This window comes from Dipodomys merriami, unplaced genomic scaffold, assembly GCF_024711535.1.
Source record: "Dipodomys merriami isolate MVZ:Mamm:240054 unplaced genomic scaffold, mDipMer1.0.p SCAF_242, whole genome shotgun sequence".
In the NCBI taxonomy this organism is placed as follows: Eukaryota; Metazoa; Chordata; class Mammalia; order Rodentia; family Heteromyidae; genus Dipodomys; species Dipodomys merriami.
In genome coordinates, this window is record NW_027203849.1 from 834,697 (window position 1) to 861,793 (window position 27,097).

At 41.7% G+C, this 27,097-nt stretch overlaps 1 protein-coding gene across 6 annotated transcripts; it reads left to right on the forward strand.

The window, feature by feature from the left end:
* LOC138835942 (protein FAM161A-like) lies at positions 1 to 25,828 on the forward strand. 6 transcript variants are annotated; one of them, XM_070034508.1, is made up of 7 exons: positions 1 to 266; positions 8,838 to 9,070; positions 10,757 to 11,914; positions 12,281 to 12,448; positions 16,118 to 16,217; positions 23,777 to 23,931; positions 24,399 to 25,828. In XM_070034508.1, exons 1-7 carry the CDS (start codon positions 96 to 98, stop codon positions 24,532 to 24,534), a joined length of 2,121 nt encoding a protein of 706 aa, XP_069890609.1. In that variant the 5' UTR covers positions 1 to 95; the 3' UTR covers positions 24,535 to 25,828. The 6 variants fall into 6 exon arrangements, with proteins under 6 accessions (XP_069890609.1, XP_069890610.1, XP_069890612.1 ...); XM_070034509.1 differs by lacking the exon at positions 12,281 to 12,448 and having other exon boundaries at positions 24,399 to 25,827; XM_070034511.1 differs by lacking the exons at positions 16,118 to 16,217; positions 24,399 to 25,828 and having other exon boundaries at positions 23,777 to 23,915.
* The last annotated feature ends 1,269 nt before the right edge of the window (positions 25,829 to 27,097 follow it).

The following is a 27,097-nucleotide window of genomic DNA, read 5'->3' on the forward strand; positions in this document are numbered from 1 at the left end:
CGCCGGCCGCCCGCTGGGACGGTGGGTCGCTAGAGGCGGCGCCAGCTTCACTCGCCCCGGGCCAGCGCGGGCGCTCAGGCCTCGGAGCGGGGGTGATGGCCGCCTCGCACCCCGCAGCGCGTCACAGCCCGGGAAATACCACCGGAGCGTGGGCCGCCCTGTACCAACGCCAAGACCCCAGACAGGTTCTGGCGGCGGCGGCCGCCGCCTTGGGCAAGGAGGAGGAGGAGGAGGAGGAGAGCGCGGTGCAGCCTGCGCGGGCGTCGGTAACGTGGGAGCGGCGGTGGGCCGGGGCCGGGCGCGAGCGGAGGGCGGGCCGGCCCCCCGGCGAGGCCGGGGCTCGGCGCCCGGTGCAGGGCCCTCCCGCCCCGCCGGGTGGGAGAGCGCGCGCGCGGGCCCGGGGCCGGGGCGCCGCGCCGGGGCTGCTTTCGCTCAAGGCTGGCGCTCTACTACTTGAGAGGCGGCCTCGCGGCCTGCCGAGAACGCTTCCTGGGAGATGAGAGTCTCCTGGCCTTTGCAGCCCGGGCTGGCTTCGAACCGCGGTCCTCGGGTCTCAGACCCCTCCTGCCTCGTCAGGATCGCCGGCCTGAGCTTCCGGGGCCCGCTCTGGAGAGCAATGTCACGATTTTCTGGTAAAGTGGCAGGACCTGACCTACTCTCCAGCAACAGAAATCTTTGGTTTTTTTTTGTAATTTGAGGAAAACTGGTGTACCCCGTAGTGGATAACTCGTACAGTCAGGTGAATCAGTTCTATCCTCCATCAGTAAGGTCTTGGTTATTAGTGGATCTTAGCTAAAGACATCAGGGCTAGATGTGGACTTAAAAAAAAAAAAAGGTTTTAAGAGTTGAGTGGGGGGGGGGGGGGGCTGGGAAGGTGGCTCAGTGGTAGAGCGTTTGTCTTGCATGCCTGAGGCCCTGGGTTCGATTCCCAGCACCACATAAGCAAAAAGAAAAAAGCCGGAAGTGGCGCTGTGGCTCCAGTGGTAGAGCGCTAGCCTTGAGCTGAAGAGCTGAGGGACAGCGCCTAGGCCCAGAGTTCAAGCCCCACAACTGAGGGGGGTACAAAAAAAAAAAAGCAAGTTTTAAACCAATGGGGCTGTCATTTGAGTAGCTCATTTGAAGATTATATTCTACTTTGTCTTGCAGTGGTAGAGGAGCTGGTCATTTGTATAGTTGGAATTATATTCCACAATGCCCTGTTAAACTGCAGACTTATTTTGTAAAATGTGATTACCTTAGGACAGATCAATTTATATAATGAGCTAGTTTCAATAAGACAGGATCCTAAAAAGAAAAAGAAAAAGCAGCAGCAAGAGCTAACTCTTAAAACTTTGACATTGTTCTAAGACTACCATACAGGAAAGATCTAAAAGTAAACTGGGTAAACTACCACAGTAGGCCTGATAACCAGGACTGGGGGACACAGAAAGACAGAAAAGAGTGCAGAGCTGCATAGACTAGATTGTGATCCAGTGATAGATCTTGATGGATCTTGTGGATGTTTTGATTTTCTTTATCTTTTAGTATTAGGGTTTGAACTCAGAGCCTGATGCATATAAGGCAGGTTTTACTACCTGAACTATACCTCCATCCTAATCCATCTTGATTTTTTTTTTCCTTTTTTGCCAGTCCTGGGGCTTGTTAGGGCCTGGGCACTGTCCCTGAGCTCTTCAGCTCAAGGCTAGCCCTATACCACTTGACCCACAGAACCACTTGTGGCCTTTTCTGTTTATGTGGTGCTGAGGAATCGAACCCAGGGCCTCATGCATGGGAGTCAAGCACTCTACCACTGAGTCAACTTCCCAGCCTTCCATCTTAATTTTTTAAAGGTTAATTTGCTTCAATAGTAAACTCATAGCTGGGCACCAGTGGTTCATATTTCTAATCCTAGCTATTCTCCAGGAGTCAGACCTGGAGAATTGAGGTTTCAAGCCAGCCTGGGCTAAAAGTACAAGAGACTCCCATCTCCAGTTAACATAATGCCAGGCTGAAGGTGTGGATCAAGAGTGCCGGTGTGAGCAAGAAAGCCTAGTAAGAATGGGAATACCTGAGTTGAAGCCCTGGTACTGACTCTTCTACTTGAGCCACAGCACCTCTTCCAGCTTTTTCTGAGTAGTTTATTGGAAATAAGAGTCATATGGACTTTTCTTCCTGGTCTGGCTTCAAACAATAATCCTCAGATCTCAGCCTCTTGAGTAGCTAGGATTATAGGAATGAGCCACTGGTGCTTGGCTCTCTGAGTTTTTTTACTCAACGCTTACACTCTACCACTTGAGTCACAACTCCACTTCCAGCTTTTTAAGTGATTAATTGGAGAAGAATCTCATGGACTTTACTGCCCTGGCTGGATACTATATACTAAATATTCATGAGAATCTAGTCTCCTGAGTATCTAGGATTACAGACAGCCATCTGCACCTGGCAAACCACCTGCACCTGGCTAACCACTGCTTTGAAGTTATATAGTCTAGTCTTTTTTTAATTTCCTACATATGTAATATATTAATATATGATAGCATGTTATAAGGATAGTTTTATATTTTTCCGTATTTTCCTTTTTCTCTTTCCATTGGGGTTTACAAATGTAGATCTGACTCATTCCTAACAAATCTTTTCCAATAAAAAGGGCAACTTTAATAAAAATTCTAGAATTGCAGGTGAGCCTTTATAGATGACAACACAATTCTTTATAGGAACTGATTCTAGAAAGCAACAGGTGCTGGAAGGATTCATTACCTAAGTGGGTCAAACTAATGTTAGAAAGATCATCCTCTTATCCAATGGCACATTTACAATGTAACACAGAAAGCTAAACAAATACACAGCCTGTGTTAACTGATGCACTAAATGTTGTTGGGGTGGTGCCAATAAAGACGAAATTAGAATTGGAAATCTTTTTTTTTAAGTCTTTGATGTGTTTTAGGCAAAATCTTATAAGATAAATTAATCTGAGTTGTATTAAAGTAGTAAGCTAAAAGTGGGATGATGCTGTGCAAGCATCAATGCCTAAATGAGGATTATCAGTCCTGCCACTCTCTCCTTGTAGGCCTAAATCATTTGATCCTTTTGATTAAGACCTTATAAGAGATATTCTGAAAGAATCAATGAGAATACATGAATGCTTTTGGCATCCATTCATTTTAACCTACATCTTAATATTTAATAAAATGAGGGCTGGGAATGTGGCTCAGTGGTAGAGCGCTTGCCTTGCATGCCTGAGGCCCTGGGTTCAATTCCTCAACACCACATAAGCAAAAAGAAAAAAGCCGGAAGTGGTGCTGTGGCTCAAGTGGTAGAGCGCTAGCCTTGAGCTGAAGAACTGAGGGACAGTGCCCACACCCAGAGTTCAGGCCCCACGAACGGACCCAAAAAAAAAATTTAATAAAATGAATACAAGCCTTTTTTTAAGTTTTGGGATTTTTTGGTGGTACTAGGGTTTTAAATTTGGGTTTCAACTTGCTAGGCAGGTGCTCTGCCACTAAGCTAGGCATCTACCCAAATCCAAGCCTTTAGAACAATATTTTCTAAAAATTTTCTTTATTGAGATTAAGTGATTGCATAAATTTTACAATATTGTGGGAACTATCCCACAGTAGCTAAAGTCACAAACACATTTTTTTTGGGGGGGGAGCCAAGCACTGGCATTTATTTATTTTTATATATTTTTATTGTGAAAATACTGTATAGAGGGGTTACAATTACATGGGTAAGATAATGAGCACATTTCTTATCAAGCATTGTAGCCTCTTGCTTTGTTTCCCCTTCCCATCCCTTCGTATCCTCCCCCCATCCCCCCCACCAAAGTTGTAAAGTTCGTTTTTGGACATAACAACTTGTACATCTTATTGTTGCAATGGGTCCTCCTGTATCCCTGTTTTAACAATTTTTTTTCCCTTCCCCTCCACATATACCAACATCATATATAGTGAAAACAGGGGTTGTACCATGGGGGAGGGACATACAAGGCAACAAAGACATAATCTTATAAATATGTTAGAAACAATCGCATGAAAGATCTCTTTTTTTTTTTTTTTGGTCAGCCGTGGGGCTTGAGCTCCAGGCCTGGGAGCTGTCCCTGAACAATTCAGCTCAAGGCTCATGCTCTACCACTTGAGCCATAGCACCACTTCTAGTTTTCTGGTGCTTTTTTTTTTTTATTGTGATTAAGTGATTACATAATTTCCCAAATTTCACAGTATTGTGGAATAATGATGCTCATTTTATTTTATTTTATTTTTTATTGTTTTTGGTCGGCCGTGGGGCTTGAACTCTGGGCCTGGGCGCTGTCCCTCAGCTCTTCAGCTCAAGGTGAGTGCTCTACCACTTGAGCTACAGAGCCACTTCCGGTTTTCTGGTGGTTTATTGGAGATAGGAGTCTCACGGTCTCTCCTGCCCGGGCTGGCTTTGAACCCCGATCCTCAGATCTCAGCCTCCTGAGTAGCTAGGATTACAGGCATGAGCCACCAGCGCCTGGCCAAAATACATTTCTTTTTCGACAGGGTCACCCCTTCCCTCACTCTTACTATTTGTTATTTATTTATTTATTTATTGTTGGCTGTGGGGCTTGAACTCTGGGCCTGGGTGCTTCCCCTCAGCTCTTCAGCTCAAGGCTAGCACTCTACCACTTGAGCCACAGCACCACTTCCGGCTTTTTCTGTTTATGTGGTGCTGAGGAATCGAACCCAGAGCCTCATGATGATGCTCATTTTAAATCACAAGTTCATTCTAATTTTCCTGGAGCAAAATGTCTGTCACAGTCTATAACATATAACGGTGTACACATATACACCATACATGTGATCAGCAGCATGAGGATATTTAGTAGTGGTTCGACCAGATGAGTGGGAGTTCTTTGTTTAAGTCCTGTTAATTTTGTAGTATCACCTAACATTTTGGATTTAGCATCCACTTATTAGGGAGACCATGTACCGTTTGTCTCTTTGCTCTTGGCTTACCTCGCTCAACATGATTCCTTCTAGCTCCATCCATTTCCCTGCAAATGCCATTATTTTGTCATTTCTAATGGCTGTATAATATTCCATTGTGTATAGATACCACAATTTTTGGATCCATTCATCTGTGGTGGGGCATCTGGGTTGTTTCCATATCCTAGCTATTGTGAACAGTGCTGCAATAAACATGGAGGTGCACGTGTCCTTGTATATTGGTTCCTGTTGTTCAGGGTAGATGCCTAGAAGTGGTATGACTGGGTTGTAAGGGAGGTCAATCTTTAGCTTTCTAAGGACCCTCCAGACTGCTTTCCAAAGTGGTTGTATAAGTGTACATTCCCACCAGCAGTGTAATAGGGTTCCTCTTTCTCTACATCCCCTCCAGCATTTGTCGTTGGCTGACTTGTGGATGTGGGACATTCTGACTGGGGTAAGGTGGTATCTCAGGGTTGTCTTTATTTGCATTTCCTTCACCACCAGGGATGATGAACATTTCCTCATGTGTTTCTTTGCCATTTTTATTTCTTCATTTGAGAAGTCCCTCTTTAGTTCCCTTGCCCATTTAGTAATTGGCACAAACACATTTTTAACTTTCACAAAGTGAATTGTCATTATCATGGTCTATAAAGCTTGTGAACTCTACAAACTTTGACAGTACAACTATTTCTTTTTTTCTTTTTTTTTTGGGGGGGGGGTGGGGCCTGAACTCTGGGCCTGGGCGCTGTCCAACTTCCCAGCCCAACAGTACAACTATTTCTTCCAAATAGAATGATATGTACATTTCTTTCCTTTTGCTTAGTATAAGGCGTTCCCTCTTTCTCTCATTCCCTTCCTCCCATCACTGCCCTTGAGTTGCTTAGTTCAGTTTCATCAATGTCCAGTGCAGCTGCTAGGCCCCTCTGCTGCATTTTTTCATCTGTTTTCCTCTGATTCCATGCCCTCCTTATTCCTTCCCTCATATGTGCACACATATATACCATAAGTAGGGTCATCTAAAAAACGATACGACAAATTAAGAAGAGGTCCTTTGTTTCTTGATATCCTGTTTACTTTGTCATATCTTGTTGCATTTTGGTCCAGTTGTGGGGCCTGAACTCTGGGCCTGGGCGCTGTCCCTCAGCTCTTCAGCTCAAGGCTAGTGCTCTACCACTTGAGCCACAGTGCCACTTCTGGCTTTTTTTTTTCTTTTTGCTTTATGTGGTGCTGAGGAATCCAATCCAGGGCCTCAGGCATGCAAGGCAAGCGCTCTACCACTGAGCCACCTTCCCAGCCCATAATATTATTTGGATTTATTTTTTTGGGGGGTCTGGTCGTGGGGCCTGAACTCGGCTTGGGCGCTGTCCCTCAGCTCTTCAGCTCAAGGCTAGCGCTCTACCACTTGAACCACAGCGCCACTTTCGTCATTTTTTCTTTTTGCTTATGTGGTGCTGAGGAACTGAACCCAGGGCCTCAGGCATGCAAGGCAAGCGCTCTACCACTGAGCCACCTTCCCAGCCCTCTTGTTGCATTTTGAATGTAAAACATTCGCATATTAGGGAGACTGTGCCATTTGTCTCTCTGATCTTGGCTTATTTTGCTCAACATGATTTGTAGAACAGTATTTATTTCTTTACATGATTCAATCGTTTTGTAAGGAAATAACTGCGCTTCCTTTGGTGGAAACTTGCTGGTTTTTGTTTTTTTTTTCTACTTATGTGGTGCTGAGGAATCGAACCCAGGGCCTCATGCATGCAAGGCAAGCACTCTACCACTGAGCCACCTTCCCAGCCCAAAACTTGCTGTTTTTGTCTTTTTTTTTTGGTGCTGGTACTATGGCTTGAACTCAAGGTCTGGGCACTGTCAGATTATAGACATGAGCCACCAGTGCCAGGCTAACACATGCTTTTTTTTTTTTTTTTTTGGTAGGTCATTCTGGGCTTGGGCGCTGTCCCTCAGCTCTTCAGCTCAAGGCCAGACCTCTACTGCTTGAGCCACGGCATCACTTCCCTTTTTCTAGTGGTTTTATTGGAGATAAGAGTCTCACGGACTTTCCTGTCCAGTTGACTTTGAATGCTAATTCTCAGATCTCAGCCTCCTGAGTAGCTAGGATTACAGGCATGAGCCACTGGCTCCCAGCACTTGCATTTTTTAAAACTGTACATTCATTCAATTAACAAGTGTTTACTGAACATCTGCTGTTGACCAGGTATTTCCCAGACACTGGCAACACAAAAGTGAATAAGACAGACAAATGCTAGCTTTTGTAAAGCTTATTTTCCATAGGGATGCAAATTAGTGAGTGGGCACCTGTGGCTCATGCCTGTAATCCTAGCTACTCAGGAGGCTGAGATCCAGCCAGGGCAGGAAAGTCCGGGAAGTCCAGAAAATCCAGGGCAAGTGACTCTTATCTCCAATAAACCACCAAAAAAACAAGTGGTACTGTGGCACAAAGTAGTATGGTGCTAACTTTGAGCAAAAAAAAAATTCAGGGATGGGGGCTGGGAAGGTGGCTCAGTGGTGGAGCGCTTGCCTTACATGCATGAGGCCCTGGGATTGATTCCTCAGCACAACATAAGCAGAAAAAGCCGTAAGTGGCACAAGTGGTATAGAGCACTCACCTTGAGCTGAAGAGCTGAGGGACAGTGCCCAGGCCCAGAGTTCTGGCCCCACAACTGACAAAAATAAATAAATAAATTCAGGGACAGGGCTGGGAAAGTGACTCAGTGGTTTGATTCCTCAGCACCACATAAGCAGAAAAAGCCGTAAGTGGCACAATTGGTATAGAGTGCTCACCTTGAGCTGAAGAGCTGAGGGACAGTGCCCAGGCCCAGAGTTCTGGCCCCACAACTGACAAAAAATAAAATAAAATAAAATAAAAATTCAGGGACAGGGCTGGGAAAGTGACTCAGTGGTAGAGTGCATGCCTTGTATGCATGAGGCCCTAGGTTCAATTCCTCAGCACCACATAAGCAGAAAAAGCCGAAGTGGCACTGTGGCTCAAATTGGTAGAGCACTAGCCTTGAGCTGAAGAGCTGAGGGATAGCGCCTAGGCCCAGAGTTCAGGCTCCATGACCAGACCCCCCCCCCAAAAAAAAAAAAAATTCAGGCACAGCACCCAGGCCCTAAGTTCAAGCCCTATGACTGACCAGAAAAAAAAAAGTCCTATTATTTATAATGACTTTTTCTGTTGTAGTGTCATCTATTAAATCTATAATTTAACGAATACTCTTTTTCCATTGAGTCTGTTCCAGGTAGTAGGCTAAATTTAAAACTATGGTTGGCAGTCTTTCATGCATAGTATCAGAAACAATTTCATATGTTTTTCAACTAATAAAATATTTAAACTTTTGATTTTACATAGAAGGGAGTTTTTAATCTCCTTAGTAGTACAGTTTAAAGAAATGAAAGATATATAAAAGGAGTGAGATAAAATTCCAGTGGACCCTTCAGGCATGGCTTTGTGTACAATCTGAGCAAGAGGATATCTATAATTCATAAAGCAGATTTGGATTTTCTGGGAGTTTGCTCCTCATGTCCTTAAAATATCCTTAGGGGAAAATGTACATAGACTCCAAGTAACTTAAGAACCTAACTAGATGGGTCTTTCAAGACTCTCATTTGGGGCTGGGAATGTGGCTTAGTGGTAGAGTGCTGCCTAGCATGCATGCATGAAGCCCTGGGTTCAATTTCTCAGTACCAAATAAACAGGAAAAGCTGGAAGTGGCCTTGTGGCTCAAGTGGTAGAGTGCTAGCCTTGAGAAAAAAAAAAGATTAGGGACAGTGCCCAAGCCCTGAGTTCAAGCCCCAGGGCTGACCAAAAAAACAAACAAAAATAAACCTCTAACATTTGAATTTGTGTCAGTTTCTTTATTCCAAATGATATTGAACAGTTTTTTTCCCTCCTGCCAGGCTGATTATAACATCAACTCTTCTCCAATGAATGATCGAATAACGTATGAAGACACTGTTAACTTTTCTGATATCTCCCATTCTAATGAAGAGTATTTCAGGAGACTAAAAGAACTGAAGGCAGCCCACATAAAAACTATGAAAATATTAAGAAGAATGTACCAAGAAAAGCTAAATTTAAAGGAAGTTCAGCCAGTAATCATCAAGGAAGATTCTCCTAGTATCTCTTCCAGGTGAGTTTATATTCATTGTAATTTATGTCTACTTAAAAGTGAAATAAAATTGTTTCAGAATATTTTCTCTTAAGTATTGTTACACCTTTTTTTATGGTGGTATTAGAGTTTGAACTCGGGTTTTGTACTTGATAGTAAGTGCTATAATGGTTGAGCTACACCCTTAGTCCTTTTTTCATAACTTATTTTTCAAATAAGGTCTTGCATTTTGCCCAGGCTAGCTTGAACCAAAATCCTATTTATGCTTCCCACATAGCTGGGATAATAGGAGTGTGCCACCACACCTAGCTTTTATTGATTGATGGGGTTTCACAGACTTTTTGCCTAGGTCTAGCCTCAGACCATCATCCTCTTGATACAGCTTGGAGTAAAGGTATGAGCACTGCTGCTGCTTCTCTGTGCACTCCTAGTGCTATATAAAGGGGAGATTATATTCAAAATAGTTGATGTAGCCAGATATGCATACCTATCATCCAAGCACTTTGGAAGCTAAGGCAGGAAGATCAGGGGTTCAAGGGCAGTTAGCGCTACATAGTTCCTGTATCCAAAAGAAAGAAAGCTGGTTGCTGGTAGCTCATACCTATAATTCTAGCTACTCAGAAGGCTGAGATCTAAGTACTACAGTTCAAAGCCTGTCCCAGCAGGAAAGTCCATGAGACTCTTATCTCCAGTTTACTACCAAAAAGCCAGAAGTGAACCTGTGGCTCAATTGGTAGAGCACTAGCCATGAACAATAGAGCTCAGAGAAAGCACCCAGGCCCTGAGCTCAAGCCCAGGACTGGTTTAAAAAAAAAAAAAAAGAAGAAGAAGTAGAGGAAGAAACAGTTGGTCATGCCAGGGTGTTGGTGGAAAGAATTTTCCAGTAAGTGTCTTATGTGAGCTCAGACTGGAAGGAGAGCGACGATGCTGCACATAAGAAGCAGTCTTGTAGGCAGCAAAGATCAGATGTTCTAAGGCATGGTGGCACAGGTGAGGAAGTTCACATACTACATATTGACTGAAGAATCGTGACTGGGAGTAGAGAGGGCTGAGAGGTTAAGACTGGAAAGGGAAGCAGAGATCTTTCCTGAAGGGCTTTATACGTTAGACTTTGTAACAAAGAGGAATCATTGAAAAGTTCAAAGCAATGGAGTGACCTGATGAGATAAATGTTTTAGGATTGTGACTGGAAAATTTGGAGGACTTAGTAGATAAGATACAACAGAGCTGAGCGCTGGTGGTTCAGCCTGTAATCCTAGCTACTCAGGAGGCTGAGATCTGGAGGATCATGGTTCAAAGCCAGCCCGGGCAGGAAAGTCTATGAGACTCTTATCCCCAATAAACCACTAGAAGACTGGAAATGGTGCTGTGGTTCAAGTGGTAGAGCACTTCCCTTGAGCTGAAGAGCACAGGGACAGTGCCCAAGCCCAGAGTTCAGGCCCCACGACCCACAAAAATATATAAATAAATAAAAGTAAGATACAACAGCCCTCTAATCTCAGGTTCTTTGACTCTAAGATAAAGAATCAAACCAGATCATTTGTAAACATCTTTAAACTGTTTTAAATAAAAATGATAATTTTCATAAGTTCATTCCAGTTCCTCTCTCTAGCTGATTATTATACCCTGAAAATAGATGTAGGCCTATGTTAAGTTTTATGTTTGATCAAGAAGAATTGAAAGTGTATCTTAATTCTTCTCACTTAGTTGTGCAACGGGAAAGAATTCCTATCACCCTGTGTTGTTAGTGACATCACTTTCGGAGCCTGATTTGACCCGGTCTTCCTCCTTGCATACGTCTTCCTCTGAAGAGGATCTACCGCAGCTAAAAAAAGAGCTTTCCAAGAAACACAAAATGATGACGTATGCCAAGGAGCTCATCAACAACATGTGGAGAGACTTCTGTGTTGAAGATTACATAAAGTGTGATGATTCTGACTTCCCAGCAGTTGAAAAAACAAAGAAGAAACCGAAAGAATGGGTGCCCAAGGTTACTGTGCCTGTGCCTTTTCAAATGACAATTAGAGAACAGAAGAAAAAAGAAGAGGCCAAGAAGGCTATGTCGGATATTGAAATGATGCGTAAACTGATCAAGACACAAGCTGATTCTGAGCGTAGGAAGAAATTCCGAGCTAATCCTCTTCCTTCATATATCTTCTTTCCCCGTTATCAAGATATGGTCAAGCAAAATGAGGAAAGGAGGAGGATGATGAAGGAGAAAAACAAAGAAGCTCTTTTGGCTTTACAAAAGCCATTTAAGTTTATTGCAAGGGAGGAACAGAAGCGAGCAGCCCGGGAAAAGCAGCTGAGAGACTTACTTAAGTCTAAAAAGAAAACAAGCCGGTTTAAAGCCAGACCCATACCTCGATCTACTTATGGTTTCTCTTCGCCTATTAGTGATAAATTAAAAGAAGAAGAACTCTATAGAAGCCTTAGGGCACAGCTGAAAGCCCAAGAATTTTTAGAGGCTTTCTCCGCCCTGCCTTCTGGGACAACATGCAGGAACCCCAGGAATCCTGAGCGATCTGGAAAGTTAAGGAGTAAAGCCAGGGGTAGAGGCCAGGTTCCTGATACTCATGACCCCCCTCTGAAATATAAAGAATTCTCAGAACTCAGGTTTCCAACGCGCTCAACAGTTTATAAACAATTTGACCTTCAGACATCCTCAAGTGACTCTGCCAAAAGAGACAAAGTTAGGGCAGACATTAGAGCAGATGAAGAAAACTTGAGAGAAACACGTTGGCCTTATCTGTCTCCAAGGTGTAACTCATCAGTGAAAAATGCGAATCCAAAGCCCCCACTTTATAAAACTGTCAGCCCGACAAAGCACACAGTATCTTCAAGAGGACGGGAGCAGGCCACAAGGTAATGACTAGTACCCACTAACTTGAGATTGCTAAATTCCTGTATGCAGCTCTGTTAATTAATTTTATGTTGGTGAATTTGAAAATATTAAGAAATTATTACTATATCTATAGTATATTTTACTGCACAATGTAAAACATTTTGCTTAGGGTGTTCTAAGAAGCAAATGTACTTTATATAGTTTTTGAATTTTGGGGGACAGGCAAGGTGACCTTTAGCTTTGATTGGATTTCCAGATTCACAAGTCAGATTTCTGTAAGAAGGTTGTCCATTTTTTTTAACCTTTGAATTATCCCACAGTAAATCTTTGATAAACAACATTTTGCTTGGCTTAAAGTGAATTAAGCCATAGTTTGTTGCCCTCAGGAGATCACTTGAGGAAAAGAAAATGTCGGAAGAAGAGAGAAATCGGATCCTAACTAAACAGAAGCAAAGAATGAAAGAATTGCAGAAACTCCTGACAATCCGGGTTAAGGCTTATGACTTGCACCAAAGTTTAGCTCAGATGTCTAAATCCAAACTAAAACACCTCAGGTATTATGAAAGAATCCTGAATCTTCAGAGCATTTATTTCCAAACTCTTAAAAAAAAAAATCAGTTGATTCCAAGAAAAGAACAAGTGGAGAATAGTATTAGTAGTTTAGTTTAGTTTATGGATTAAAATTACAATTGGTCACTTATACTCATTATGTACACACATGCATAATGCCTGTGTAAACTCATACATGCACACATACGCACACCTCTTGGGGAGAATCATGAAGCCATGTTGATGAACAGAAACTTTTTGTTGTTGTTGGTTGTGGGGCTTGAACTCAGAGCCTGGGTGCTGTTCCTGAGCCTCTTCGTGTTCAAGGCTAGTACTCTACCACTTGAGCCACAGCGCTACTTCTGTTTTTCCAGTGGTTAATTGGCAATAAGAGTCTCTTCTGCCTAAGCTGGCTTCCAACCACGATCCTCGGATCTCAGCCTTCTGAGTAGCTAGGATTTACAGGAGTGAGGCACTAGTGCCCAGTTTAGAAACATTTTCCATCAAGGCCATACTTAACGCCTATAATGTTTAATGTTTCATCAGCATCTAGCCTTTTAATTTTTGTTCCTTTTTTTTTTTTTTTTTTTTTTTGGCGTCAACTGTGGGACTTGAACTCAAGGTGTAGGCACTGTCCCTGAACTTTTCTGCTCAAGGCTAGCACTCCTCCACTTGGAGCTACAGTTCTACTTTTGGCTTTTTTTTTTTTTTTTTTTTTTGGATCCGGTCGTGGGGGCTGAACTCTGGGCCTGGGCGCTGTCCCTCAGCTCTTCAGCTCAAGGCTAGCACTTTACCACTTGAGCCACAGCACCACTTCCGGTTTTTTCTGCTTATGTGGTGCTGAGGAATCGAACCCAGGGCCTCATGCATGCGAGGCAAGCACTCTACCACCGAGCCAACTTCCCAGCCCTTTATTTTTGGAGATAAATCTCACTGACTTTCCTGCCCAGGCTGGCTTTGAACTGCGATCAGCATATCTCAGCCTCCTGTGTAGCTAGGATTACAGGCATGAGCTACCAATGCCCAACTACACACACACCACACACACACACAATTTTATGGTACTTGGAATTGAACCCAGGACCTTGTGTGTGCTTAACACATGTTCTCCCACTGAGCTGTATTCCTAGCCTCTTTGTATTATTTTTGATTGCATAATATAGTATTGAGAAAAATCTTAACTCACACAGATCAAAATAAAATTTAGTAGCTTTCTATAGAGTCTCGGATTTTTTTTTTTTGCCAGTTCTGGGGCTTGAACTCAGAGTCGGAGCACTGTCCTTGAACGTCTTTTTTTTTTTTTTTTTTTTTTGGGTCCGGTCATGGGGCCTGAACTCTGGGCCTGAACGCTGTCCCTCAGCTCTTCAGCTCAAGGCTAGCGCTCTACCACTTGAGCCACAGCGCCACTTCCGGCTTTTTTCTTTTTGCTTATGTGGTGCTGAGGAATCGAACCCAGGGCCTCTGGCATGCAAGGCATGCGCTCTACCACTGAGCCACCTTCCCAGCCCCCCTTGAACGTCTTTTTGCTCAAGGCTAACACTCTACCACTTGAGCCACAGTGCCACTTCCAGCCTTTTCCATTTATGTGGTGCTGAGGAATCAAACCCAGGGCTTCATGTATGATAGGCAAGCACACTACCACTAAGCCACATTCCCAGCCCCCCCCCCGCCCCCTTTTTTTTCTTTCTTATTTTGGTGCTAGGGATTGGACCAGGGCCTTGACCATGCTACTTATTTTGTACCATTAAATTACAACCCAGCCCCAACCAAGAATATATCCTCCCCACCCCTTTCTCTCTTTCTCCTTTTCCTCTTTCTTTCCCCTTCCCCTTCCCCCCCTTAACCTTCCCCCTTTTCTTTTATCTCTCTTTTTGAGGCAAGATCTCATTAGAGAGCCCAGGCTGGCCTCAAATTCAGAATCCTCCTAGCTCAGCCTCTCTAGTCCTATGTGGGGTTTAGTGGTACATGTTGCATTTCATTATAGTTTCAATATAAAATAATTAAAACATGCACAGAATCTATAGAACCCCTTCAGAATATTGAAGTTTGAAAACCAGTGTCTAGATGTTATACTTAAAGGTGTTCATGTTAAAGTCAGAAAATACCTCCCCAAAGCTGGGTAAGTAATATAATTTATTAATTTATTATATTAAATGACATATATGTTTGGTTCTTATAACTCAAATTATATATGTTATTATATATATGTATTATATATGTATATCATATGTCTGTTAGCTTTTAATGATGAGCATTCCTTTATAATGCAGTATAATCCACTGATAGAGGGAACTTAATTTGATGAACTTGCGCCAAAAATTTCTTAGAAATATAGTATTTGCTGGGTGCCAGTGGCTCATGCCTGTAATCCTAGCTACTCAAGAGGCTGAGATCTGAGGATCTTGGTTCAAAGCCAGCCCTGGCAGGAAAGTCCATGAGACTCTTTTATCTCCAATAAACCACTAGAAAACCAGAAGTGGCGCTGTGGCTCAAACAGTGCTAGCCTTGAGCTGATGAGCTGAGGGACAGCACCCAAGCCCAGAGTTCGAGCCCCACAACCGACAAAAAAAAAAAAAAAAAAAAAAAAAGCCAGCTCAGGCAACAAAAGTCCATGAAACTCTTACTTCCAGAAAACTGGAAGTGGCGCTGTGGCTCAAGTGGTAGAGCGCTAGCCTTGACCTGAAGAGCTGAGGGACAGCGCCCAAGCCCAGAGTTCAAGCCCCATGACCAACAACAAAAAAAAAGTATTTACCAGTAGGGAAAAAAACCTAGTTTTTCATAACACTAATTTGCAGATAATTAAAGATACTTATTACTTTATAACTATTTCCTTATTATCTGCCTTTTTATCCTGATTGCTTTACTGTATCTTATGTAGAGAAAAAGTGTTATTTAATTCATTACAGGGTCTAGCCCAAAAAAGTACACATATGGTAAATTTATGTATTTTGATTGCTATTCTTCTATGTATGCTATATGCTAATTATCATGCTCCCTATTTCTCCTTGACCTGCTCCCATTTAATTAACTTTGCCACTAACCTTTAAGAGATCTCAGGGGAAAAGAAGAACAAGGTCTTATTTTCAGAATAAATTCTTTAAAGAGAACTATAATTTGGATCAAATCTTCCTGGTATATATACTTACAAATGAGACAAGAAGGAAGTCATTCTTCTAGTTTAAGTCCCTTTGCACATTATGCCTTGATGATTTTGAAAGTCAAAATGTCTAGACTTTTCCAGGGCCACAGAATGTGTGCTTTCAGAACCTTAAAACTTTATTCCATGAGAATTTATCAGTCTAGCCGGGCGCTGGTGGCTCACGCCTGTAATCCTAGCTACTCAGGAGGCTGAGATCTGAGTATCATGGTTCAAAGCCAGCCCGGGCGGGAAAGACCGTGAGACTCTTGTCTCCAATAAACCACCAGAAAATGGAAGTGGTGCTGTAGCTCAAGCGGTAGAGCGCTCACCTTGAGCTGAAGAGCTGAGGGACAGCGCCCAGGTCCAGAGTTCAAGCCCCATGACCAACAACAACAACAAAAATAAAGAATTTATCAGAAAAGGAACTGAGCTAAATTCACAATTTCTGATTTGTCATTTAAGCTAAACATTATATATGTAAGTTTTTTTTTCTTAGATGGCCTTTTAAAATTCTATTCCTTTTATTTGATTTTAGAAAGAGTGAAAAGGAAAGGATGAAAGAATACCGACAAGAGCTAGAAGAAAGAGAAGAAGAATTAAAACAGAGGCCATTATTGTTTGAAAGAGTTGCTCAGGTTGTGTTTGTTGGAATATAAGAGCTATTGTCAGCCTTTAAAAAAAATCTTTAGCTCCCAGACTTAAAGCCCATCTTCCCTATGTATGTGTTACATAATTATTGAGACAATGTTTCTGTGATAGCTCAAGGAGAGTATCTTACTGATGAGGCAGGCAATCGCTTGATAAAGAATATACTGCCAATCCAATTGTCTTAAAATACTAGTTGCACAAACTTTTTAAAGTCTGGTTATTTTGAAGAACCAACTTGGTCATATATTAAGGTGAGGCTTCATGAATGATTTGAAGATCTTTGCAGAATTAAAAAATGAAACAAAATGGCTAATTGAATCAGATTTATTTCTGCCAGTAATTTTTTTTTTTTTTTAGTGATACTAAGGTTTGAATTCAGGGCACTGCACTTGCCAGGCAGGTGCTCTACCATTTAAACTATATCTCCAACCCTTTTTTGTTTTAGTTACATTTCAAATACAATCTTGTGCATCTTTTTGCCTAGGGCCAGCCTCAGACCATGTTCTTCCTACTTAAGCTTCCTATACAGGTGTGCACCACTGTGTCCAGCTCATTTATTGAACTAGATCTTGATAACTTTCTGATCAAGCTGGACTTGAACTGCAGTCCTCCTAGTCTATACTTTCTGAGTGTAGTGTATCTGGTCATTTTTAAAAAACTGAATCTGTATTTCAGTCTTATCTGTAATCACTGAAAGCATTTTTTTATAGGAAAACCAAACTTAGGGACAGTGGATACTACTTTTTCTGTTTTCACTCAGTTTTATGATGTTTTTGTTGTTGTTGATGATGATCAGGGGCTTGAACTCAGGACCTGAGCACTAATCCTAAACTCTCCTGCTCAAGGCTAGTGCTCTACCTCTTAAAGCCATAGCACCACTTCTGGTGGTAGTTGTTTGCTTTTTTTGCTTTGCTGGTCCTGGAGCATGAACTCAAGGCCTGGGCATTCTTCTTGAGCCTCTCTGTGTTCAAGGCTAGCACTCTACGACTTAAGCCACAGCACCACTTCTGGCTTTTTCTGTTATGTAGTGCTGAGGAATTGAATCCAGGTCTTCATGCATGTGAAGCAAGCACTCTACCACTAAGCCACATTCCCAACCCCCAAAATGCATCTGTTTTTGAAACCACGGTCTTATTGATTTAATTTTTTTTGTTGTTATGGGACTTGAACTCAGGGCCTGGACACTGTCCTTGAGCTAGCATTCTACCACTTGAGCTACAGTGCCACTTACCACTTCTGGTTTTTTGGTAGTTGATTGGAGATAAGAATCTCAGGATTCAGGCACTGGTGGCTCACGCCTGTAATCCTAGCTTCTCAGGAAGCTGAAATCTGAGGATCGCTGTTCAAAGCCAGCCCGGACAGGAAAGTCCATGAGACTCTTATCTCCAATAAACCACCAAAAAACTGGAAGTGGTGCTGTTGCTCAAGTGGTACAGTGCTTGCAGTGAGCTGAAGAGCTGAGGGATAGTGCCCAGACCCAGAGTTCAAGCCCCATGACTGACCAAAAAAAAAAAAGAAAGAAAGAAAAAGAGTCTCAGGACTGTAATCCCAGCTACTCAGGAGGCCGAGCAATCTGAGGATCGAGGTTCAAAGCCAGCCTGGGGAGGAAAGTCTGTGAGACTGTTATCTCAGTTAACCACCAGAAAACCAAAAGTAGTGCTGTGGCTCAAGTGGCAGAGCACTCGCATTGAGCTGAAGAGCTGAGGGACAGCACCCAGGCCCAGAGTTCAAGCCCCACAACCAGCAACAGCAGCAACAAAAAAAATCTCAGGGACATTCCTGTGTGGGCTGGCTTTGAACAAACCATGATCCTCAGATCTCAGCCTCCTGAGTAGATAGGATATAGGCATGAGGCACAGCACCTGGCTATAATCTCTTGTAAGGGACATTTATCAATTTTGAGTACTTTGAACTTTGAGTTCACTTTGGTGACACTTCTTGACAATAGATAAGAACCACTGGAGGTGACAGGAGCTGCATTGTGAATTTCAGGCCACAAACAAGTAGTAGACAGTTGAAGCACTTGCCTGACATGTGAGCTCCTCTTGGTTTTCTACTTTGGTTGGGGTTTACTTTAGATGGCTAAGAACTACTACTTCTCCCAAAGGAGTTGGTCACTGAGAAACCTGCCACCTTCTTTTCCTAAGTAATCTCTCCTGCTGGTGAAATGCCTCATGAAACTTCTATTTTCTATCTACTAGTTCCAAAAATTATAATTTGAATGAACTGGATAAGGTGACATTTGCCTATAAATAAGCTGTTTGGGAAGCTAAAGCAGAGGATGGCTTGAGTCCAGGAATTCAAGAGTAGTCTGGGCAACATAATTTTTTTGATTGGTTCTTGGCCCTTTCCTTTGCAAAGCCATGTATATCTTCATGTCATTACTTCCATTCCTCTGTCAAAATTAATGCTGGGCAACAGTTGATAACCCTGGATAACAGTCCACTATCCATTCTCACGTCCTAGTCTCATTTCCAATGAATGGTATAAAGGGGTCTATTACTAACTTCCCCAATTGGTGCTATAAGTCAAGGTCATTGTTGTAGATGAACAAACTCAAGTTCAAAGGAGGTAAGTAACCCATGAGGATTATTGTTAGTAAATGACAGGGCTAGGTTAGAACCCATGTTGATAGGCTTCCAAGTACTTAACCCTTAGCTATCCTGCTTCCTCCTAAAAGAAAATGCACTAGTCTTAGTCCAGTATTCAGACTCCTGTGAGCTCTGTTAACCTCTCTAGTCTGTCTCCTACTGCACTCATTTTGCCCGTATCTTGTTCCCCGACATACACACACCCTTTACTTTCTGCTACCTTCAAACTTGACTGTTCATGCTACTTTCTAGACACCTCAGAGTCTTTGTCTTTACTTTTTTTTTTTTTTTTTTTTTTTTTGTCAGTTGTGGAGCTTGAACTCTGGGCCTGGGCTCTATCCCTGAGCTCTTCAGCTCAAGGCAAGTGCTCTACCACTTGAACCACAGCACTGCTTCCAGTTTTCTGATGGTTAATTGGAGATAAGAGTCTTACGGGCCTGAGGTGACTTTCAACTGCGATCCTCAGATCTCAGCCTCCTGAGTGGCTAGGATTACAGGTGTGAGCCACTGGCACCCGGCTGTCTTTACTACTTTTAGCTCATCCACATCTTAATGCGCAGTCACTATCTTGCATTGTTCCCCAGGTTACCCTTCCCTCTGTTCTTTAACTAGCCTGTGCATACATCTGTCATAGCTTGTTGAAATTGTTTGTCTGTGTAAGACTCTTGCCGTTTTGCTAATTCACTTTAAGAGTGGTGGCCAAGTCTTTGTAATCCCAGCACCTGGTGCCTAGGGCTAGCCTGACACAGTGGACATGTTAGCAAGTGTCTATTGAACCAACTTGAACAATTATAATCACATTGGTCAGACATTTACCTTTTATTTTTTCTGGGGTGAGTCTAGACTAGGAACATTACTTTGATAAATTTGTGATGAGTTTCAGTATTAATATTTTGTTATTCTGTACATTCCCACCATTCTAAAGCATCAGAAAGCATGGCAAAATAAATGATGTATATGTTGAAAGCAGGTTATTTTTATAACCGCTATTTTTTCTCCAGTTTATATGCTGAAAACATTTTTCTCTTCCCATGCTCTTGTGAGGGCTTGCTATAATCATTCAATAATTGTTAAGCAAATAAAAAAATTTCTACTAACTACTGGTGATAAATATATATAAGCTGGGCGCCGGTGGCTCACGCCTGTAATCCTAGCTACTCAGGAGGCTGAGATCTGAGGATCACGGTTCAAAGCCAGCCCAGGCAAGGAAAGTCTGTGAGACTCTTATCTCCAGTAAACCACTAGAAAACCAGAAGTAGTGCTATGGCTCAAGTGGTAGAGTGCTCGCCTTGAGCTGAAGAGCACAGGGATAGCGCCCAAGCCCTGGGTTCAAGCCCCATGACCAACAAAATAAAAATAAAAAATATACATATATATTTCCCCCCTTTGAACTGGAGCTTTAATTAGAGCATTAAAGTCCATCATTATTTTAGCTTCTGGAAGAAACAAAGGTAATACTTTTTAGCAAGGTCTTTTATAGTAAAGAAAGTAATAATACAATTGTTTTAACTGTTCCTGTTATTTCATAGGATTTACAGATCTTTTCATGATAAAGTACAGAGGAGAAATACTTGTTTAAATTAGGAATAATTATATATTTTCTTGTATAAAAGTATAATTTTCTTGTATTAAAGTATAATTAGTTCTTTTGTGTGTGTATGCCCATCCTGGGGCTTGAACTCGGGGCCTGGGCACCATCCTTGAGCTTTTGTGCTCAAGACTAGCACTTTACACTTTGAGCCACAACTCTACTTCCATTTTTTTCAGATGATTAATTTCAGGAAATAAGAGTGTCATAGACCTTCCTGCCAGAGCTGTTTTTGAACAGTGATCCTTTGATCTCAGCCTCCTGAGTAGCTTGGGTTACAGGGGTGAGCCACTGGCACTTGGCAAAATGTAATTAGTTCTGTGTATAGATTGTCTATGGCAGTGCACCACTGTTGTTTTGGTTAACATGTGTTAGTACATTTTCCTTGTACTGTATTTTGCTATGACGACTGCTGCAAATTAACAGCTGTTACTTATATAACAAAGTCACTTGCAGCTCTTTTCATTGTCAATTTATAGGTTATTTGTCATCTTCCTCTGCTGACTTATTACCTAGCAGAATATGTCCGATTACAAAACAAACTATATTATTTCTCTTTTTTGGAAACCACAGGTTTATAAACTGAGTAGATATTTCTTTTTTTTGTCAGCCATGGGACTTGAACTCAGGGCCTGGGCTGCTGTCCCTGACATCTTTTGCTCAACACACACACACATGTCAGCCTCTTGGGTAGCTGGGATTACAGGCATGAGCCACTGTCTTATCCTAGCTTATCACTGTTTCGATTTTTTTAATTAATTAATTTTTTGCCAATCCTGAGGCTGAACTCAGGGTCTGAGGACTGTCCCTGAGCTGCTTTTGCTGCATGTTATCACTCTACCACTTGAGCCACAGTTTCTGGCTGTGGCTTTTTCTGTTTATGTGGTATTGAGAAATTGAACCCAGGGCTTCATGCATGCTAGGCAAGTAAGTACTATACCATTAAGTCACATTTCCAGCCCCTTTCTTTTTTTAAAGTCACGAACACCTTTTAATCTTCATGATAGTTATCATTATCTTCATCTACATTGCTTATGATCTCTATGACCTTTAACAATAAAACTATTTTTTTACAAATCTGTTTTGGTTTTTTGTTTGTTTTTTTCTTGGGCTTGGGGCTTGAACTCAGGTCTAGGGTGCTGTCGCTCAGCTCTTTTTGCTTAAGGCTAGCACTCTACCACTTTAAGCCACAGCTCCACTTCCAATTTTCTGGTGGTTAACTGGAGATAAGAGCCTTTGAACTGTGATCCTCAGATCTCAGCCTCCTGAGTAGCTAGGATTACACGTTACCAGCACCAGGCTATCACTGTATTTTTTAATATGGGGGTTAAACTGGGTGCTGACTCACATCTTGGCAGTATGGGATTCCATTGGTCCATTGGAACTGAGCTATTTTTATTCACTTTGCTTTAGATGGATACCTGAAGGCCAATATTGGCCCTAAACTAATTTACTTCCACTGATAGGAGCTGAAAGTTCATTAAAACTGAGTTACTAGTGTGAGTACCATCATCTTGTAGCTCCATGAAGCCTATGGTCTCACAACTGTAATGACTTCCTTTTTTTTTTTTTTTTGCCAAGCCTGGGGCTTGAACTCAGGGTCTGGGCACTGTCCCTAATCTACTTTTGCTCAAGGCTAGGGCTCTACCACTTGAGCCACAGTGCCACTTTGGCTTTTTCTGTTTATGTGGTACTGAGGAATCAAACCCAGTGCCTCATGCATGCTAGGCAAGCATTCTACCACTGAGCTACCTTCCTAGCCCCTGTAATGATTTTCAATTTGCTGCAAGTATGTTTTGTTTTGTGGTGTTGGGGATTGAACTCAGGGCCTTACACTTGCTAGGCAAGTGCTCTACTACTGAGCTGTGCCCTGAAGCCTCACCTGCTGCACCTCTGAAAGGATCATCACAGCTTCACTGGATCTCCAAGCAAGGAAGTGATAGTCCATGTCCCTTTGCTTCCTTCACAAAGTAAAGCCAGTAATTATTACTGATTCTTCTATTATCGTTGGGGATAGCCATGCTTTCTAAAGAGTAAAAATTGCTCAGTCCCAGTAGTTCATGTCTGTAATTCTAGATGCTGGAAAGCATAGATTGGAAGGATCATGGTTCAAGGCCAGCTCCAGCAAAAAGTTTGTGAAACTGCATCTCAAGAAGTAGTGGGTGCCGGTGGCTCATGTCTGTAATCCTAGCCACTCAGGAAGCTGAGATCTGAGGATTGCAGTTCAAAGCCAGCCCAGGCAGGAAAGTCTGTGAGACTTATCTCCAGTTAACCACCAGAAAACCCAAAGTGGTGCTGTGGCTTCAAGTGGTAGAACATTAGCCTTGAGCTTAAGAGCTCAGGGACAGTACCAGGTCCAGAGTTTAAGCCCCACAACTGACAAAAAAAAAAAGTAGCTGGGCGCAGTGGCATATATGTGTATCATGCTATGTGGAAGGATGAGATTGGGAGGATAGCAGCTTAAGACTGGGCAAAGCAAGACTCTTATCTCAAAACAACAACAACAAAATAAACAACAAAAACAAGGGGCTGGAGGCATAGCTCAAGCAGTAGAGCACCTGCCTAGGAAGCCAGTGTTCTGAGTTCAAACTCCACTACATCCAGAAAAAAAAGTAAAATACTTAAAAGCACTTCAAGAGCCTCCTATTTATACCTATTACATGATCTTGCTTTCTACTCCATTGTCAGACCCATTGTACAACTATTGTAGAACTGATGTGATCTCATTTTCTTACTGATTTTCACATATAGAGTCACAACAGTAGGTAAAACCTAGGTACAGTATAAAGAATAATTACAGATTACTCTTCATGTGCTATCATCTGGGGTTAGTAACAGAGCATGCCAGCACTCTAGAAGTTTGTGTGCCCTTCCGAGACCCCAACCCTCTGCCCTAAGATAACTGTCATGATCACATCCATGATAAACATCATCTTGTTTTTCATTGGTAATGAGGCTTGCTTGAACTCAGACCCTAGGTGCTGTCCCTCAGCATTTTTGCTAAAAGCTAGCACTCTACCATTTTGTTCTCTGGCTTTGAACTGTGATCCTCAGATCTCAGCCTCCTAAGTAGCTAGGATTACAAGTGTGAGCCACAAGTGCCAGGCTTAACATTGCTTTGTTTTTCTGCACAACTGCACTCCTATGTCTATCCCCAAGGGGTATAGTTTTGTCTAGTTAATGAATTATATTAAATGCACACTTGTGCTTTGCTCCATATTGTATTTGTGAGATCTGTTTGTGTTGTGGCAGATAACTACAGCTCATTCATTTTCATTGCTTTCTTTTTCTGTTGTTTTTAACCCATACCCTTTTAGCGGAGATTTATAATCTTGTTCTCATCTAAAAAGGTTTGTCTTTCCTATAGAAAAATGCAAGAATGGCAGCAGAAAAGCATTATTCTAATACCCTAAAAGCACTAGGATTATCTGATGAGTTTGTTTCAAAGAAAGGCCAAAGTGGAAAATTACTTGAGTACCTCAGCAACCAAGACATGAAGAGTTGCCTTGAAGATAAGGAAAGGTAACATATATAACATGTCTGAACAACTTACCTTTGAAAAAAATTCTTACTTATAATTCAAGAAAGCTTTCACTTCTGGTCTCTTATTTGTTAAACCTTTTATCTAAGGGAATGATGCGATCTGTTATAACATATACTGTTATGGTGTTTGACACAATCAAAATATTTCATGGTGATGAAGTTGTTTCTAAAGCAAAATAAATTAGCTTTCTGACTGGCATAAGTAACAAAAATAACAGCATGCTTTCAAATCAATTGTAATGAAGTCACTCAGGTTCTGAAATAAATTATTTCTCAGAGGAATATGTAATTTTCCATTGACACTTTCATAGAGTTTTCTTGGTAATAAATTGAAGCTAATTCACGTGAGGAAGACTGGCAAGGCAATGGTATACACTGCAAAGGGTTTATGTGCCTTTAAACCCAGTCATTTTTCCTTTGAAAGATTGATAAATTTCTTCCTCTAGCTTTAATGAAGAAGAAAAAATAGAAGAAAGAGAGAGCGAGGAAGAAAATTATTTTGTTGAAACCACCATCCAGGATTCTTACCAGGGAAAAGATGAAGATGGTGAAGGAAGTAGAGAAGAAAATACTGAAGACTAAAACTTATTACAAGCTCTCCTCGCTGCCCCTTGCTGTACAGCACCAGGATGTCAGCAGCAGCTAAGAGCATCTTGAGGGGCATCTCTGATAAGCATGGGGATCAACGAAGACATCAGAGCCTAAAGGGACTGAATCCAGATGATTCGGTCAGAGCAAAACTGTGCCTGTTCTGTTTTAAAAATTACTGTGTGTGATCTGTTTCCAACTATAATCTGATTGGTATTTTTAAAAGGGCTTGAGAAAAAGGTTTAAGAATCACAGTTGTCACAAACTTACTAGTTATGAAAATATAATTGTTTTGTGGGGAAATGGGCTGAGTGTTGAGAGTAGAGAGCAGTATTGGCCCTTGATTTAACTGTTTCTAGAAAGCATCAATTAATAAAGATTTCTACTAATACTATATATCCATTCTTTTGATTTGCAATATAAACTATTTTGTTTATATTAAGTTTCTTATTTGAGCCATTTTGTGAAAAGTAATATGAAAAAACGTAGATGCTTACAAATTTACATTCATTTCTGCACTAGAAATTTACTGTTTAATTATACATACTATCATCCTCTTTTGGGATGTCTGGGGGTTTTAGTCCTAGGGCTTGAACTTAAGAGCCTGGGCACTGTCCCTGACCTTATTTTTGCTCAAGGCTAGTGCTCTACCACTTGAGTCAGAGTTCTACTTCTGGCTTTTTATGGATAATTGGAGATAAGTGTCTCATGGACTTTCTTGCCTAGGCTGGCTTCAAACCACAATCCAAAGATCTCAGCCTCCTGAGTAGCTAGGAGTATAGATAGATATGAGCCACCAACACTTGGTGGTCTAGTTTTAGTCTTTTTTTCCCCCTGGTACTGGAGCATGAACTTAGTGCTTTGCTTACCTTCTTTTAAAATAAGGCTCATACTCTACCACTTGAGCCATGCCCCAATTTCTAGCTTTTTTCAGATTTGTCTGCCTTGGCTGGCTCTAAACCTTGATTCTTGATATCAGCCTCCTAGCTGAGATTATAAGCAGAAACCAACATGCCCACCTTACCCCAGCTACTGCGGCTGCTTTGTGTGTGTGTGTGTGTGTTGAACTCAGGACTTTATATATACTAACCACTCACTCTACCAGTAAACTACTCCCTTAACTCCTCACCTGAATTATTTTTTGATAAAGTATTATAAATTACTAATTTTTTTTTTTGTTGGTCATGGGGCTTGAATTCTGGGCTTAGGCATTGTCCCTCAGCTCTTCAGCTCAAGGCTAGCACTCTACCACTTGAGCCACAACACCACTTCCAGCTTTTTCTGTTTATGTGGTACTGAGGAATCGAACCCAGGGCCTCATGCATGCGAGGCAAGCACTCTACCACTGAGCCACCTTCCCAGCCCCTAATTACTAATTTCTTAACCAAGTGTATTATTACAGATAGAAATCATTATGGCATGTGTGAATTACAGTATTAAGAAATACATATCATGGGGCTGGGAAGGTAGCTCAGTGGTAGAGTGCTTGCCTTGCATGCATGAGGCTCTGGGTTAGATTCCTCAGCACCATATAAACAGAAAAGGCTGGAAGTGGTGCGTGGCTCAAGTGGTAGAGTGCTAGCCTTGAGCTGAAGAACTGAGGGACAGAACTCAGGCCCAGAGTTCAGGTGCCATAGCTGACAAAAAAAAAAAATCAATTTTATGTATGCTCATGTGTCCATAATAAGTTGCTAAAGGCAAATCTTCAAAGTAATTCCAATTTAACTTTTTAATGCTAGACTCATTTGTACTCACCTTTCTACACATTATTGCAAATTCACTTTCCATGATGTTAATTTGATGTTTTTAGGTCATTCCAATTTTTAAAGCAAATTTTAAAAATAAAATGAAACCAGTCATATGATGTTACAGGATAACACATTTACTTTTCTGAAAACAATCAGCATCCTTTAAAAAAGATTAACAGCTATATTATATAATAACAGTGTTTTCTGTCAATTTACAGTGTAAAAGGTAATTTTTCTTACTCAGGAGCAAATACTTAGTTGTAATTCCTTTTCTACAATTTATGTTAAACTGCTTGTCACTATCATTAGATTGTAAAATCCTTGAGACAGCACCATCTTAAAAATTCACCTATTTGTTTCCCTAATCTTGACAGAATTGTGCAGATGGTATACTTAATAAAGATTTGAATGAGTTAGTGGAAATATTGTTTTAATTATAATTGCTTCAAAATGAGTTCAAATGGATGTCAGACATTTCCCTTCCAACTTTTCTTTTTCTTTTTTTGATGGGGCTTGAAATCAGGCCTTATGCCACTCTTCAACTTTAGCTTTCTGCTGATTAATTGGAGATAAAAGTCTCAGGGACTTTTTTGCCTGAGCTGACTTTGATCTGGGATCCTCAGATATCAGCTCCTGAATAGCTAAACTTACAGGCGCAAACCACCGGTGGAGCTGGGAAGGTGGCTCAGTGGTAGAGCGCTTGCCTTGCATGCATGAGGCCCTGGGTTCGATTCCTCAGCACCACATAAGCAAAAAGAAAAAGGCCGGAAGTGGCGCTGTGGCTCAAGTGGTAGAGTGCTAGCTTTGAG

Bases quoted from the DNA above. Each gene is read 5' to 3' on its own strand.
- LOC138835942 (XM_070034508.1), top strand. From the start codon at position 96: ATGGCCGCCTCGCACCCCGCAGCGCGTCACAGCCCGGGAAATACCACC. The intron at 267-8,837 runs GTAACGTGGGAG...CCCTCCTGCCAG, and splicing joins TGCAGCCTGCGCGGGCGTCG to GCTGATTATAACATCAACTC. The intron at 11,915-12,280 runs GTAATGACTAGT...TGTTGCCCTCAG, and splicing joins GGACGGGAGCAGGCCACAAG to GAGATCACTTGAGGAAAAGA.